This window comes from Cornus florida, unplaced genomic scaffold, assembly GCF_030987335.1.
Source record: "Cornus florida cultivar Cherokee Brave unplaced genomic scaffold, ASM3098733v1 CherokeeBrave_3.0.0_Hap2_Chr11, whole genome shotgun sequence".
Classification (NCBI taxonomy): domain Eukaryota; kingdom Viridiplantae; phylum Streptophyta; class Magnoliopsida; order Cornales; family Cornaceae; genus Cornus; species Cornus florida.
This window is the reverse complement of record NW_026775581.1, coordinates 83,077,172-83,094,298: the sequence shown is the minus strand read 5'-3', so window position 1 is coordinate 83,094,298 and position 17,127 is coordinate 83,077,172. Positions and strand designations below refer to the sequence as shown.

The following is a 17,127-nucleotide window of genomic DNA, read 5'->3' as shown; positions in this document are numbered from 1 at the left end:
TTTGAGTTGGTAGTGATCGAGTAAAATGGGTAGGAAAGATTGGTTTTTATTTTGTGTGAGTTGTTGTTGTTGGGGGGGGGGGGGGTGGGCGCGGCAATGTATCAATCCACATGTACTGTTCTATCGACCAAGGAATCAATCCACATGTACTGTTCTATTGAGGTATAAATGTGTTTTAGTTGTTTCAAATCTTCAAGTTAATTTTTCTGAAGTACATAGTTCCAGTTGGTTGCTAGCCACTGGTTGACTATGCGACTGGTGTGTCAGTTTTTATTGTTAACATACAGTTGGAGGTTTGGTATATAGTTTAGTGTCATAGTTGTGATCTTGAGAGCAAAAACCACTTGCTGAGTTCTTCTGGATTTGTGAAACGAAGATTCCCAGTGACTCTCGACTTGGTAAGTTACTTGCAAGTGTCATTGTAGAAGTTCACAGTTCTTTAAATTGCAGTTCTTGATTCATCCTCACCTTCGCATGTAAGTTTTTTTGTGCTGCAGGTTTTCTCTAATTAATCTTTTCAGGGACCCTTTCTGGCTCATTCGCTTGCAGAGTACACAAACTTGGGAATACCGGCAGTGGACGAGGATGGGTTAAGCATCCTTGCGGAGGGAACTTTGGTTTTTAGATGTGTTAAGCATCATTTTGGAGGGATCTTTGGTTTTATGAAGGCAACAGGAAAAAAGATTTTGCTGGGAGATCGATGAATCACGTTAGCATGGATGGAAACGGTAAGTGAAACAAATGCTTGCATTGTTGCTTCTGCCAAAGAGAAGGATTAATTCTGATTTTTTTTCTCTTCCCCTTGTGTTTTATTTGCTATTGATATGATTTGTTTTAGAGTTTCACAAGTTCCCCTGCTCCACCTCTTGCAGCAATTGCTCATTGTCCCCTCCTTCACAGGGCCTGGTCTTTTCCCTTTCTGCTCTTGTCAACACTTTTCCATATGTGCCTCACTTGTTAGTATTTTAATGGCTCTCACCCTTCACTAAATGCTTGCTCATGCACGTAAAGTGAGTTTGGTTTTCAAGAAAATTAGAGTTACTATGGGAAACACTAGGAGAAGACCACGTTGAGTACTTTTTGAGGGCTTGATTCCCTATTGAGGAGCTTGGATTGATGCAAATTACCTTTTAGCTACTACCTATTTAAGCAATGGCTAAGATCTAAACAAATCTATTAAGAAGATTAAGGGTCCAAAATTTCTTTGCCAGGTGACGCATGGGAACTTTTTACAGAGTATGGTGGATATTTAATTCAAAACTTAACACACTTCTGCATCTCCCTGTATACTGCATAGGATACTACTTTTGATGCAACTGACACAAATATGTCATATTTCCCTTCAGCACTTGTATAGCGCCTTTTTGGAACCTTCAATTTGACAGATTATGACATGTCACACTTGTTTTTACAGGCTAAGGAACCCCTTTCATTTGACGTGATAATTTTGCGGCATCTCAAATTTGTGAGTTCCTTATATCATCCGCGTGACTCCTGTCACCTCCTATATTCATATCAATGCTTTATAGCCCTTCCCTGCAATGTGCACCTCTGCCACCTTTTCTTGTCATGATTAGGCCTGCAACTTGGGCGGGCTAACCCAGCCCAGCCCAACCCCAACCCATAAATTTTGAAATTTGGACATACAATTCACAAATCGGGTTCATGTTCGGGTTGGGTTTTGTCAAAACCCAGACACATTCGGGTGGGCTCGGGCTCAACCCGAACCCAACCCAATTTTCCTTTCTCTCTCCTCTCTCTTCTTTCTCTTACTCTCTCTGCTGCCGTCGCCGCCGATCCGGGATTATCTAACTCCAAAAAAGAAACCCTCGGCCATCATTGTGCTCACTGTAACCTGAAGAGAAGCTCTCTCTTCTAAACGAAACCTCTGAAGAAGCCATTTCTATGATGACTCATAACAGGATCTGTGAGGATGTTCTGAACTTCTGGATTCTGCATTGCCTTGGCCTACAAATCGGAACCCACAACCATATCTCAAGTAGGCTTCAATCAAAGAGACGCAACAACCAACAAGAGTTCAAAGTGATCATACTGTCTCTCCTTCAGTTCATCAGCGCTAAAATCCCCACGACTTGCCTTGTTAATTTGATTATATATATATATTTTTAATGATAATATAATCAAATATATATATATATATATAATATAATATATATAAATTTCAGGAAAAAAAAAATTATATAAAAAAAAAAAACTCAACCCATCAACCCGACCCAACCTGTCCGAAAATATTCGGTCCGGGTTATGACCACAACCCAAGTTAACTACAATTCGGGTTGGCCCAACCCAATCCGATTCGGGTTGAGGTTGGGTTGGGCCAACCCAACTTGCAGCCCTAGTCATGATTGCCCTAGTGCTATCTGCATACATGTTGTCTTTGCTTTAGATTCTTCAAGAGGGTTGTCACGTGAGAATGACTACAATAAACTCCTACCTAAACCCTGTGCATCCATGAGCATTATGCCAAAGGCTTTTGCCTTGCCCTTGGAGTTCTATTCAGTGGCACCAACAGTTGGCTGGAACTGCCCATCCTCACCTGACAGTAGACTTCCTTGCATTGCACACCCCGTTTATTGGCACTTGTTTCTTCTCTTTGGACATCCTCAGACTCCTAGCTCCTCGGTGTACCCAAGCATGCTCCCCTTCCAGCATCATTAGGATCATCCTCTTTTATCACTTGACTTGAGGTTGATTTCTTTTGCCAGAAAGATTTTTCATTTGAAAATTTTGTTAGTTCGGGGAAAATACTACCTTTACAAGCTATTGAGCTGTTTTTTTTTTTTTTTTTCCCTTGCTACATGAAGCAGAAATTCAGCGGTTAATTATCTCCTGTCGTGGCCTTTGGAAAAGTTAAAGGTGCATTTGTAGCAAATTATAATACTCTTTAACATAAGATGAACAGGTGCTGGTATATTCTTTACCTTTGGGCAAGGTGGTATATTCTTTTCCCTTGGCAAATTCTTTAAATACTACAACTGATTGGATAAGATCAGACAAGATCCGTCCGAATCCGAGCACTGGTCTAATTGTGTAGTAGCTCTGCTGCTTAAATTTGTTTTTCATTTTCTCCTCCTACTTGTAGAAATCAAAGGTATAAATTATATCTTGAAGTCAACTTACCTCCCATATGATTATATATTGCCTTTCAGAATGACTGTCGAGAGGATTCAAGTTCAAGCATGGTACTGGTCTTTTAGAGGCTTTGTGTTAAAATGGTGGACAAAGGAAATCCCCTAGTAAATTACCAGTGGACCAGATTTCATGAGTTTATAAAGTTGCCCTGATTTCCAAGGATGGAATGCTTGTGTTGTGGTGTCACTCATAGAAATCTTACAGTAGTAGATAGCTGCTTCTTTTCCTAGGCCTCTTTTACACTTTGCTTAAAATGCAAAAAAAGAAAAAGAGAAAAAAAAAAAAAAGAGCACTTCGATCAAGCCATAACTAAAAGTAAGGATTAATAAATGAAATTTATGATTTAATGGTTGACAAGGACGGTTCTCTTGATGTCACTATATATATATATATATATATATATATATATATATATAGTGTGCATAACATAAATTTTTTTGTGAGAATACTTCAGTTATTATGGTCTTATCAAGTTTTATTTTATTTAATAAAACTAGACTTCTTCATCAATGGACTTAAGTTCTATCAGTTCCGTATTAGTATTGAAATTCAAGTGCATATGGTAAAGATAAAACTCGAACCAATAGGACTTTTTTCAATTCGTATGGTAAGATAAATCAACTAAAACCATTAAAAGTTTTTGTGACGTGTGTATGATGAAAAAAATTCATGTGAATTTCATTTTCCCTCGTTCTTCTTTTTATTATTATTATTATTATTATTTTTTTTTTCTGAGTGGATAAATTTTATCCTCTTCCAAAATTACCTCCTCCGTCATTCTATAGAAGACGGTATATAGAAAATGTGATATGGTTAACCTTCTATTTATTAGCTAGTGCTTTTGTTTTAATTAGGTATCGGTAAATGGTAATACATTATTAATGATTAATGATGATATGGATGAGTTGAGCTCATGGTGACAAGGACACGAGTGCACCCTCATGGCTTTAATCTCCTTTTGGATGCATACAAGGTATGGAAGAAAAAGGAAATTATGGTGTCATAAATTTTCAGATTACACTTTATACTTGTTGCCATGTGTAAGAACTTTTGCTTCTTTATAAACGATCCCTCTCTCAATAGTCTTTTGGATTCTCTCTCTCTAATGGAGCAAAAGTCACAACCACCCAAGTGGGAAGGCAGAGTTTCCACAAGGCTAACATATGTTAGTGCAGACCAAATATGGCCTCTTCTCAAAGACTTCTTCAATTTACACAAATGGTTTCCCAGCTTATCCACTTCTTATGGTGTCCATGGCACCAACGGCGAGCCTGGTTGTATCCGGTATTGTGCCGGCTCTTCAATCCCGTCTAGCGGCGGTGAAAAAGATGGTGACAAACCCGTTAGTTGGTGCACGGAGAGATTGATAGCCATTGATCCCATTGACCGGAGTTTGAGTTATGAGATTGTGGAGTGCAATATAGGGTTCAAGTCATACGTTTCTACGGTCAAGATTGGTCCAGGAGGTGGTGATGGTGGAGGGGGATGTGTGATGGAGTGGTGGTTTGAGGTGGATCCGGTGGAAGGGTTGACACTGGAAGATTTGACGAAGAAGTATGAGGTGGGGCTGCAGCGCATGGCTAAGAAAATGGAGGAGGATACCCTTGCAAGTTCAAATGACAAAACAAACAGTTTGGTTGGCTAGTGGAACCGCGGCTGTTGTGTTCGTCATTTTATTTGGAATCTCTGTTGTTTTATTGTTTGCTCATTTACTTTATATTAAAAAAACAAGAGAAAATTTCTCTTGAGTAATCTGTGTGTTGGCCACCCATGCGTATATGTCAAATTTCTTCCCCTTTCATTTTATTTTATTTTTCTCATAAAATTCACACTCATTTGGTCCCATACAAAGTTGAACTCTCAAGTTTAGGGGATATCATTAAACTACGGTACTTCAAAATTCTCTTGTCTAGGCCATAAGTGTAGCTCAGCAGCTCATCTCTAGTTAGGGTTTATTACACTTACTTTCTTTCGTTGTTTTTGGATATAATTACATGCGTAACAAATTGATTCCTATCATTTGTTTCACTTTTGATAAAAAATTGATCTAACATTAATCTGACAAGTTTTTTTTTTAGCTTCATATGCCTTTTAAATTGTTGTGAAGACACTTTTGTCCAATGCTTTGTAAGAAAAGCCAATTATACCCCTAACCAAAGAAGATTAGATTGACAAAAATGTTTTGAGTTGGGAATATAAATATGATTGAAAACCTATGCTAATAGACTAGTATATATAAATATATAATTAACTCTATGTTGCTATGTTCATTTTACGGTCATTAATACATATATAAAAACCTAATTAACTCACAAATTCTTGATAGTTTGATAATTTTCTATTTTGATTTCACAAGAAGGAACTAAATGACGGGCTTCTTGGCAACAAAATGAGTGCTTTTAGTGACAATTTTCGGTTGTTGCAAAAGACCTGTTGAAATATAGATATTTTTATATGATGGTGGAGCAAAATCACATTTTGTTATAGTGGTAAAAATTATTAATTTTTTTAGTTTATATTAGTTAAAATTTAACTTTATTATCAATAATACTATATTGAACAATGTTCAATAATTCTTGTTTAATTTAAAATGTTGTAACTTTTTTTAAATTTAAAAATAAAATAAAAATTTATAGAAATTCTACATGCATATATAATAGGAATAGATAGGTATTCATAATACTCTACTAAATAACCAATAATATTCTGTAATTCCTGTTTGATTTAAAGATGTAACTTTGTTTTAAATTTAAAAATAACCTAAAAAATATTAAAAAGCCATCTGATAAAAAAAAAAAAGGGGTTAGTGTACGCTGCCCTTGTATCCACATGTGCAGAGGCTATTTTTTTTCTAAACCCTTGACTTCCATATTATGAAAAAAAATATCTTTATTAAATGGTTAAAACACTGATCAGTTATATTATGTAGAAATCAATTAATGGATTACATGAATAGAATAATCTTCAAGTTCGCGTTACATTAATTCACAAATTTGACAAAATTCTCGAGCCTCTCTTCAAAATCATGTAATCTAATTGATTTTTGGTAAAAGCCCTTTTAATTCAGTCAAAGTTATGTCCAGATTATTTGACAAATTTGACAAATTTCTCGAGCCTCCCTCAAAATCATGTAATCTAATTGATTTTTGGTAAAGTACTAAAGGCCCTTTTTATTCGATCAAAGTTATGTCCAGATTCATCGTCGTGACTGACATCCATGTGAGACCTTAGGCCCATAAATTCATACTCTTTATTCCACTTAATTTTATGCTTTTTATATCATGGAAGGCCCCAAAGTTGATGCCCACCGTACAATGTAATAAAAAATAAAAAACACACATATATATATATATATATATTTGAATAAAAAACACTTAAAGATCATTGATACTTGCATCTTATTTGTTACCGTGAATTATTTAATTTAATATTTTTAATTGATTATTTATGTACAATACAACAAGTAAGTGAAGGGTCTTATTTTTTTATTTGTAACATAAATGACCAATTAAAAGAAATAGGTCGGACAATTCACTGTAACAAATTGGTATAAGTATAATTTTTTATGGGTAAAATGTTTTAGTGTTAGAGGTGTCCCACATTAAATCTGAATAGAAAATGAAATGAGTATAAATGGATAAGTATTCAATAGCTTAAGTTTTTAAGTCAACACGCAAACGTCTATCGTTATAGTTGACATCAGAATCAGACCGAAATTTTGATATAGTGTCATGCAAAACGTTCAATTCGGAGGAATCCGAGATATCACTCCGGATAAATAATGTGATCTGACTGTAATAGCGAATTCAGATGAGAAAAATATTATTCAATAACTTAAACACTTTTTAGGCAATCTCCCGCACGTTACACCTACCATAATGGAACTTAGAATTGGACCACAAAGTCAACATCACATTTGCCAAGTTCAATTGAAAATTCAAAATTGCACTTTGCTGCACACATGATGACAATATTTTAAGGGGGCAATATTGCCCTTGCACATGGCAATGTCTTAATTACAATTGACAAACTTGGCATCTAATTAATTCCCCTGTATAATAAGGTTATCATGCTGATATTTCATATATACACACAGCATTGTAACATCTTCCACAACTCCCTCTCTCTCTCTCTCTCTCTCATGGCAGAAGAAACACAGCCAAAATGGGAAGGCAAATCCACAGTGAAGCTAAGAGGCCCAACACCAGATGAAGTGTGGCCACTCTTGGAGGACTTTTGCAGCATAAACAAATGGCTTCCTGGTATTGATACATCCTACCAAGTTGAGGGTGTCCACGGACAGCCCGGGCTTATCCGGTACTGTGCATCCACAGTAACATCATCATCCGACGGTGACGAGAAGACTGTCAGCTGGTGCAAAGAGAAGTTACTGTCAATTGATCCGATCAAACGGTGCTTTAGTTACGAGGTCCTGGAAAATAACGTGGGCTTTAACTCATATGTTGCGACGATGGATGTATTACCGATCAACGGTGATGATGAACTCGGGTGCCAAATCGAGTGGTCATACGTGGCTGATCCTTTGGATGGGTGGACACAGGAATTTTTGGATTCTTATATCAAGTCCTCTCTTCATGAGATGGCAGAGAAATTGGAGAAAGCTATCCTGGCCACAGAGTAATGATGACGGACACACTAATGTTGTTCATAGGCTCTCTACTATTATTGACTTTTGTTGTTGCTAAAGTTTATTTATATGATATTAAATCTTGTGGTGTTTATAAATTTTGGACTTTATTTCTAAACGTTTGTGGTTGTGCCATGTGATAATCTTGTGGTCCTCGGGCTTGGATGGGCATGTACCATGGATAAAGTGCCGAAATTAGAATCAATAGCACTATCAAAAATAAAATTTCAAATTTCAAATATAGATTTTTTACGTGTTTGTTATGATATGCAACATCATTACATTGAGAATGTAATCATTGCATCGATAATGTAATAATACAATACATCTATATATAAATAGAGAGGAGAAGGTACAAAATGAGTAGTATTACTGAGTAACTACCATTAAGTTTTTCTTTTTCTTTTATTTACTCCAAAATAATAAAAAAAGAAGATTGTTTGGGTTTAATTTCTTGGGAGGGAATTAAAATTGGCCAACAAGATTGTTAGAGTAACGGACTCGGTTCTTCTTTGATACAAGTTTTTGCACCATACTCTTTATTGAGTATGTATAACATCATTATATGAAGAATGCAATACTGTCGTCCTCCTTTAAGACCGACGGCTCACTGTCGTCTTCCCCCAAGACCGCCGGACAGATTTTCACTCAGTGGATGATCAATCATCATCCTCTGCTAGGGTTTCTCACCGGATCGAGCACCAACAACCTCATTTAACGACTAATTAGCCGTTAATTGCGGTTATTAGTTTAAATCACATGTCTGGGCAAATCCCGTGTTGGGCCACTCCTTGGCCTTGTTTTTCCTTTGTTTGGGTTGTATTAGGCTAAATGACCCACCTTTTGTAATTATCTTTATATTTATACGAGTTGCTTAAAATTTCAAAAAAAAAAGAAAAGAAAAGAAACGAAAAAAAGAATTCAACACAATTACATTGAGAATGCAACTTCAACGTAAATGTATTTTTGACCTAATAATATTGCATACTGATACAATGGTATTAAATATGCACTTGAACCAGTGTGTACCTAAGAGGACACAGTGAAAATGTTTTACATGACAGCTAAAAGCTAATTTACCCTAATAATTAAAATGCAACAAATTAGGCTGCTTTTCCTTTGAGATTTTTCATAATCACTGACCTCCTTATATTTTAAAAAATGATACAAGTCTATTTGATAGACAATTTTGTTGGATAATACTAGCAAAACATGTCATTTTTACATGTTTAACCTCAAATTATTTATTTATTTTATTTTATTTTATATTATTAATTGACAAGTCAACCTTTTGGGGGTAAAAATGGTATGAAAAACTTATATCAGTTTTTTGTAACGTCAACAATTGTATCAGTTGAGTTTAATCAAATATATATGCACCATTTTTGGTGACAGTAAACCATCTTTATTCCCTCCTTAGCTGTTACATAGTTGGTGGGCCTTGGGACGTAATGTGCAAATGTTAAAAAGTTGGGCCTCAATCTTTATTTATTTTTATTATCTGTAGGATTAGTTGGACAATTTATAGTGCTATGATGTTGTTGAAAGAAGGTTTAACACATTGTGATTGTCAGCCCATATGCTTCTTAACTCTTAGGACCGGGTTCCGAATAAACGTTTAATAAAGGGAGAGGTTTGATTGAAAATCGTGAATACTAGAACCAATCCACACATATATGGGTCATGTTAGCGGGGACACTCGGTCTAAGTTACGGGAGCAGGAGCGTGAAAGTAACAAAATTAAGTCAAAAATGGTGAGGATTTGAGCAAGAAAGCGACACCTGTTGAGAAAAATTGTGTGACTTCGCACTTGATCTCAGCCTCTCGGGTGAATGTGAAAGCTCCACGTTGCTTGAGGGAAAAAAATTTGCTATAAATGAACATCATTCAACTCTGTAGACGCGTTATACCCTTTAGCTATGTCCCCATGGATCTCACTTTATCCCATATTTTGAGATTGGGATGACTTCTACTGGTATTACATAATTTTGGTTGTAATGCTGGATGAATATACAATGTCGTCTGTGTCAATTCCTTTTCAAAACTCAACTGTACAAAATCTTTTTCTAACTTGGAGGTAGTTACTTGAATCCAATAAGGAATTAATCTAAATAATCAATATTTGTTGTGAACAGAATAAAAATAAGATTAATGAAATTTGAAGAGAATGATTAGGCATAATTATTATTGGTTAATGCATGCCAAATATAAGAAAGTGAACTCTCCACTTCTTTATTTCATATATTAATGACCAATCAAAATATAAATATAGTGTTTCTAACAATTCAATCTATGTCTAACTCTTTAGAACAAATATCATTACTCCAAATATTGTAATTAGTTTATTTAATTTATATGAGAGGGATGGTGAGTCTCATCACATAATATCACAATGACATCATATAATGTGGCCTACCAACACACTCACATGAATTAAACTCGAGTTTGTATAAAAAATTATTGGTCATATATATATATATATATATATTCTCTCCGTTCTAATATAGTTATTCATTTCGTAAATTGTAACTCACATATTTACAATTACGTGAGTCATAATTTATGAAGTGAACAATTATATTCGGACGGTCCAGAGGTAGCATATAATTATTTATTTTACCTATCAGAAGAAAGACAAAAGGCTAAGAAACAAAGGGAGGATCCCCAACAATGGCAACAGACAACCAAGGGAATTTTTATTTAGCAGCCCAATTGCTACTAGTTCAATTGAAAATTCAAATAATTCAAAATTGCACAGCTCATGACTATATTTTGAGGGGGACAATATTGACCTTGCACATGGTAATGTCTTTAAATTACAATTGATCAACTTAGCATCTAATTTATATCTCCTATATAATAATAAGGTCATTATGAAAATTTTTCATACCATATTGCAACACATTCCCAAAATCTCTCTCATGGCAGAAGAAACACAGCCAAAATGGGAAGGCAAAGCCACAGTGAAGCCAGGGGGGATAACACCAGATGAAGTGTGGCCACTCTTGGAGGACTTTTGCAGCCTAAACAAATGGCTTCCTGGTATTGACACATGCTACCAAGTTGAGGGGTCCAAGGACAGCCGGGCTTGTCCTGTACTGTGCCACCACACCAATGTCATCATCCGGCGACGATGAGAAGGTTATCCATTGGGCAAGAGAGAAGTTACTATTGATTGATTCGATCAAACGGTGCTTCAACTACGAGATCCTGAAAAATAATATGGGTTTTCATTCATATGTTGCGATGATCAATGTATGACCAATCAACAGTGATGATGAATGAGGGTGCTGGATCGAGTGATTGTACACCGTTGATCGTTTGGATGGGTGGACACATGAATTTCTGGATTCTTTTATTAAGTCCTCTCTGCAAGGGATGGCTGAGAGGTTTGGGAAAGCTATTTCACAGAGTGAATATGGACACTTCACTAGTACTGTTGTTCATAGGCTCTCTATTTGAATTTTTTTTTTTGGCTAAAGTTTATATGATAATAAATATTGTGGTGTTTATAGTGTTTGGACTAGTTACTTCTTAATGTTTGTCATAGTGCGATAGATAGCAGAATCTTGTGGTCCTTGGCTTATAAGGGCATGTACTGTGGGTGTAAAAAGGCTGACATTATAACCACAAGTACTCGAAGAAATATAAGTTAAATTTTCAAATATAGGTCTCATTTGGAATGAGTTTTTTATTTTTGGACTGTTATAGTATCGATTTTTGTAACAAAATCATATTTGATGCGGCTTTGTTTTATTCTACACAGTGCTAAAACACTTCGTGAGTAGTAGTCAAAAACCAAAACACCAAAAGATTATTTTTTCTTATTTTGACAATTGTTCATAATCCAAAACCATAACAGTTGCGCAACACGGCCCGACATTTTCACAACAAAATATAGTTTCCAAACGTGCTTTCGATTTTTTTTCAAAACATTCTTATATTAAAAATACTGTTTCTATTTTAACCAAAAAGAAAATGCCTAACACAAAGCGCATGCCAAACAGACTCATAAATTCTTTATCTGGTTTGCCATGACGATGCATTGGTATTTAATGGGTGCTTTGTAGGTAACAATATTATATCAAGAACAATATTTTATTAACATGTAACATTATTATATTGAGAATATCACAACAAGATTATATTGGGAATACAACTTTTTATTTTTTATTTTTTATTTTATATAAATGTGTTATATTTTTGAAATAAAGTTGTTAAAGTGTCACATCATAATGTAATATATTACGGGTGTTGCATCATTATTCGGCTCTTTTTTTTAGGGGCGTGCCAGAGTCTTTGACCCAAGGTGTTGGATAGCCAAACTATCCTTTGTGCTGACCGAATATGAAATCGGCCCTCTAGTGAATCAGGCAACTGCTGGAAGGTAAGTAAGACCCATTCCTTCGTGTTCTTCAACGCCTCAATACAGAGGATTTTCAGCATTATATGTAGAATGGATGAAGGGAGTAAAACAAATTACACAAGCATTCATATATTTCAAGAGACTTAAAAAATAAAAGTAAAAGGGACTGAAGTCAAGCGTGGACTTTTATTTTATAAGTAAAATTCTTCTACAGAGTAGAAAATGTAAATCTAACACTAGGTTACTCTTATGAATAGGTTACTCCTATGAACAGAAGTAAAGTACAAGTAAAAGACGGTATGAAATTACAGAAAATGAAAAACATCGATAAAATGAAGTTGCCGAAGTAGGAAATTGTTCTGGTCGGGCCCTGTTGCATAAGGCTTCATGGTGCTATTTATACATGTCTAGAGCAGCTGTTAGTAAAAGAAGTTTCCTTTTCAAATTCAAATATTATATTTGAATTAAAAAAACTTCTTTTGGAGTAGGAAATTGTTCTGGTCGGGCCCTGTTGCATAAGGCTTCATGGTGCTATTTATACATGTCTAGAGCAGCTGTTAGTAAAAGAAGTTTCCTTTTCAAATTCAAATATTATATTTGAATTAAAAAAACTTCTTTTGTCTCAATCTTATCCACCTTTTGTCTTTTGTCTTAAACTTATCCAATCGTGTTTGTAGAATAAAACTGACATTGGCAATTTATTGACTTTAGATTCCAATTTTATATAGGAGTCTTTTATGATAACAATATTAAATTATTATCACTAAAAGAACACTTCTCTTCTTCCAATCAACTAATGACATGTGACTGAATTAATATCTTTTTTTTCAATCAACCAATACTATGTGTCTAAATTGAAAATTAAATTTAGGGTACAAATAATCATAAAGAGGTTAGTGATGATAATAAACTTCAGAAAATGCTGTCACATTTTAATTAGTAGAGTAAATTATATTTGCTCCGTCCTAAAAAGAGTGATACTTTTTTTTCTTAAATATTGTGGTGTTTATAAATTTTGGACTAGCAAGATGTGACTTTATTTCTAAAATGTTTGTGGTTGTGCCATTTGATTCTAGAATCTTGTGGTCCTAGGGCTTGAACGGGCATGTACAATGGATAAAGTGCTGAAATTACAACCACAAGTACTATCAAAAATAAAATTTTAACTTCTAAACATTAATTCGTTACGCATTTGTCACTATATGCAATACCGTTATATTGAGAATGTAAAATCATTGTATCAAGAATGTAATAATAAAATACATTTATTTATAAAAAGAGGGAAGACAGTACAAAATGAGTAGAAACTACCATTAAGCGTCTCTCCTTTTATTTACTCCAAAAATGAAAAAAAAAAAAAGACTATTCGGGTTTAATTTCTTGGGAGGGAATTAAAATTGGCCAACAAGATTGTTTTAGAGTAGCAGACTCGGCTCTTCTTTGATATAAGTTTTTACACCATACCCTTTGTCGAATATGTATAACATCATTACACGAAGAATGCAACACAATTATATTGAGAATGCAACTTGAACTTAAATGTATTTTTGACCTAATGATATGCATACTTGATATAATGGTATTAAATATGCACTTGAAGCAGTGTGTACTAGAGAGGACACATTGAAATTTTTTTATATGACAGCTAAAAGATAATTTACCCTAAAAATTAAAAAGCAACAAATTAGGCTGCTTTTCCTTTTGAGATTTTTCATAATAGCTGACCTCCTATATTTTCAAAAATGATACAAATCTATTTGATAGACAATTTTGTTGGATAATACTGGGGTGGCAAAATATACCCAAATCCAAATTTTTTTCCAAATTTGTCCAATAATTATTGGGTGTAGAGTGATTAGTTTTGTTGAATATGTTATTAACGGGTAAATTATTAATGGGTAATATATTTAATGAATTGGTATTGGGTTAAAATTGGATACCCACTTAACCCATTACGCATGATATTTTTTAAAATTAAATTACTTTGTTTCATTTTCTCTCTCGTCTCTCTCGTTTTTTCTCTCCACTCTTTATCTCTCTCGTCTCTCTCTTCCCTCGTTTCTTTTTTCTCATTTATCTCGTCTCTCTCTCCTCGTTTATCTCTTTTTTTGGTGTCTCCCTCCTCTCGTTTTCTCCTTTTGTTTCTCTCTCCTCCCTTCTTTTTCCTATCCTTTTGCCTCTCTCACGGTAGCAATTGGGATTTATATATATATATAAACAGTCGATAAAGAATATATGATGTATGTATAGTTGATATATGTGGCCTGGTTTTTGGTTACTTGAGGCCTGTTTTGTTGGGCCTAATATTTTTGTACCTGCGTTTTAACTTTGCAACTCTGTGGTACTGGTTTTGTTGCCCAATTGATCAGGCTTGATTTTATTTTGTTTTGACCCGGGATATGCATGTATAGTTCTCCTATTTCTCTTTATTTTACTCACTTACTTATTGGAAAAAAAAATTGCCCTTTCAAAGAATGTAAAGAAATATATATATATATATATATATATAATATGTATTTTTATTTATAAGAACTGTTTTTGAAATAACAAAATTGTTATTATTAGTTGTTTTTTTAAAAGTACAAGGTTTTGATTTCAGTTTTGCAATTTAATATTTGAGGGGAAAAAAAAATTGAAAAAGGGTTGGAACGTTTTGAACCGCCCATTTGAGCCCTTTTGGGGAGTAAAAATGTTATGAAAAACTTATATAAGTTTTTTTTTAACGTCAAAACTTATATCAGTTGAGTTTAATCAAATATGTATGTACCATTTTTGGTGACAGTAAACCATATTTATTCCCTCCTTAGCTGTTACATAGTTGGTGGGCCTTGGACCAAATGTGCGAATGTTAAAAAGTTGGGCCTCAATCTTTATCTTTTTATTATCTGTAAGATTAGTTGGACAATTTATAGTTCTATGATGTTCTTGAGAGAAGGTTTACAACTTGTGATTGCCAGCCCATATGCTTCCGAATATAATGTCTCTCAGAGGTTTTGATTGAAAATCGTGAATACAGAGAGAGCCAATTCACACATATATGGGTCATGCTAGTAGGGGGTGAATGTGATGCTTCACATTGTAGGGAAACAAATTTGTTAACATTTAATAGGGGTAGCAATATGGGTCAGGAACTATCAACCAGCTCATATTCGTCCGCTTTTTAATATGGGTAAACCATATTTAATTAAGGGTCAAGATGAGTTGGGTAATTTTTAACTATTTAATTTGACGATCAAGATGGGTTGAATATGGTTAACTATATTTAACCCATATTTCACCCATCCCATAATAAACACACAACACACATCATTCTATATTGTACTCAACTCATTTCTCTCTTTAAAATTTTCTCTCTCACAATATTCTCTCTATAAATTTATCTGTCATCAATCCCCTCTTTCTAGAAATTTCTTCTAAAAAAAAATAAATAATTAAAAAATAATTTTAAAAATAAAAAATAAATTAAAAAAATAAAATTAAAAGAACAGTGAATGGCGGGAAGAGTTGAAGGCCGACGCCAAGCCTGCGGCTTCGGATGTGGATAGGAACGACGGCCGACGGTGGGTATTGCCGGTCCTCTGTGATTTGAGTTTGGCCAAGACAGATCCGGTGAAGAAGAGGAGGTGAAGGGAGGAGGAGAAGGTTGGGATTTGCAGGGAGAGTATGGGATTTGGTTGAGGGAAACTAAGGCGGCAGATCAGATCGGTGGTGGCAGAGATCGGCTTTGACACGGAGTCGCGATGGCAGAGATCTTATCTTTGTTGTTTGCTCAACTCAGTAGAGAAGATCGGCAGCGGCGGCTAGAGCAGCGGCGGTGATGGCAGAGATCGGCTTCGGCTAGGCAGATGAGATCGTTGATGACGGCGGCAGAGATCCGTGGTGGCACCGGCGATTTCGGCCTCTGACGGCGGCAGTGCTCGGAAGCTATTGGCTGTGATGGACGTTGTTTGGTGCAGCGGCGGTGACGACTATGAGATGGTGACGGGCAAGGCTGCAGAATTTGACGTGGCAATTCCAAATTAAAAAGAAAATTAAAAATTAAAGTTTAAAAATTAAAAATTAAAAATCCCTTACTACATCTTCCAAATAAAAATCTTCACAAATTTTAAATTTTTGTGTGTGTGTGCGCGTGTGGAAAATTTCTCTCCAAAATCATTATCATCCATTTGATCACATTGAATTTGGTTTTTAAAAATCTAATTATGAGAAGTAAATATTGTAGAGAGCAGAGAAAAGGAGCATCAGACATGCTCCGGTTTCGACTAGTTCTGCAACAACGGCAGAGGCACCATAAATGTTCCCATCAAGTTTAAATAAAAAAAAATTAAAAATATAAAAAATTAAAAATAATAATTAATGAGTTCACGGGTTATAACGGGTTGACCCTATCCGTTTTCAACCCGTCCATTTTTAACCATTTCTTAATGGGTTGAATATGAGTCTTTACCCATGTTAACCCGTCCATTTTCAACCTAATCCAAATCTGACCCAACCCGCCCATTTGCCACCCTTAGGGCCTGTTCGGAGGCCCATATCTGATATGGTTTTGGTATTTTGATTTTGGTTTTGGGCCAATATCATGTTTGGAGCGGGCTGATATGGTATTTAACAGTGCCAAAACATTATCATTTTTGGGCCAAAACCCATATCAACATTTTGGTGATATTAGATTGATATGGCACTATAGCGGTGAATTGATCTTAAACCAAAACCAAACCAACCCTCGTTTTTACTGTAGCGGTGATATCACGTATATAAGGTCGCATATAAGATTTTAGGGCATTTTTTAGCGTCGTTTCTCTCTCTTCGCGTAGCTCCCTGGAAGGCGACTTCAGTGGCGATCCAACCTCTTCCACCACCGATCTGGCAGAGCTCCTCCACCAGGTACCTCATTTTGTGTCTCTGTTTGTATCTATAGATCACATATATCTTCGCTTTTGAGATTTACATTTAGGAGGTC

The 17,127-nt window shown here is 35.1% G+C and overlaps 3 protein-coding genes across 3 annotated transcripts; all 3 read left to right on the top strand.

The window, feature by feature from the left end:
- Positions 1-105: 105 nt before the first annotated feature.
- Positions 106-4,905, top strand: LOC132285805 (lachrymatory-factor synthase-like). The gene has a single exon (XM_059788031.1). It carries the CDS (start codon positions 4,190-4,192, stop codon positions 4,796-4,798), a length of 609 nt encoding a protein of 202 aa, XP_059644014.1. The 5' UTR covers positions 106-4,189; the 3' UTR covers positions 4,799-4,905.
- A 2,323-nt stretch (positions 4,906-7,228) lies between these two features.
- On the top strand, positions 7,229-7,919 carry LOC132285012 (lachrymatory-factor synthase-like). Its single transcript, XM_059787170.1, has one exon. The coding sequence runs from the start codon at positions 7,295-7,297 to the stop codon at positions 7,793-7,795; it is 501 nt and encodes a 166-aa protein (XP_059643153.1). The 5' UTR covers positions 7,229-7,294; the 3' UTR covers positions 7,796-7,919.
- A 2,803-nt stretch (positions 7,920-10,722) lies between these two features.
- On the top strand, positions 10,723-15,895 carry LOC132281426 (uncharacterized). Its single transcript, XM_059783128.1, has 3 exons — positions 10,723-10,896; positions 12,085-12,188; positions 15,772-15,895. The coding sequence occupies exons 1-3, from the start codon at positions 10,723-10,725 to the stop codon at positions 15,893-15,895; spliced, it is 402 nt and encodes a 133-aa protein (XP_059639111.1).
- Positions 15,896-17,127: the final 1,232 nt, after the last annotated feature.

Bases quoted from the DNA above. Each gene is read 5' to 3' on its own strand.
- LOC132285805 (XM_059788031.1), top strand. From the start codon at position 4,190: ATGTGTAAGAACTTTTGCTTCTTTATAAACGATCCCTCTCTCAATAGT.
- LOC132285012 (XM_059787170.1), top strand. From the start codon at position 7,295: ATGGCAGAAGAAACACAGCCAAAATGGGAAGGCAAATCCACAGTGAAG.
- LOC132281426 (XM_059783128.1), top strand. From the start codon at position 10,723: ATGGCAGAAGAAACACAGCCAAAATGGGAAGGCAAAGCCACAGTGAAG. The intron at 10,897-12,084 runs GTACTGTGCCAC...TCTTTTTTTTAG, and splicing joins AGGACAGCCGGGCTTGTCCT to GGGCGTGCCAGAGTCTTTGA. The intron at 12,189-15,771 runs GTAAGTAAGACC...TGGCCAAGACAG, and splicing joins AATCAGGCAACTGCTGGAAG to ATCCGGTGAAGAAGAGGAGG.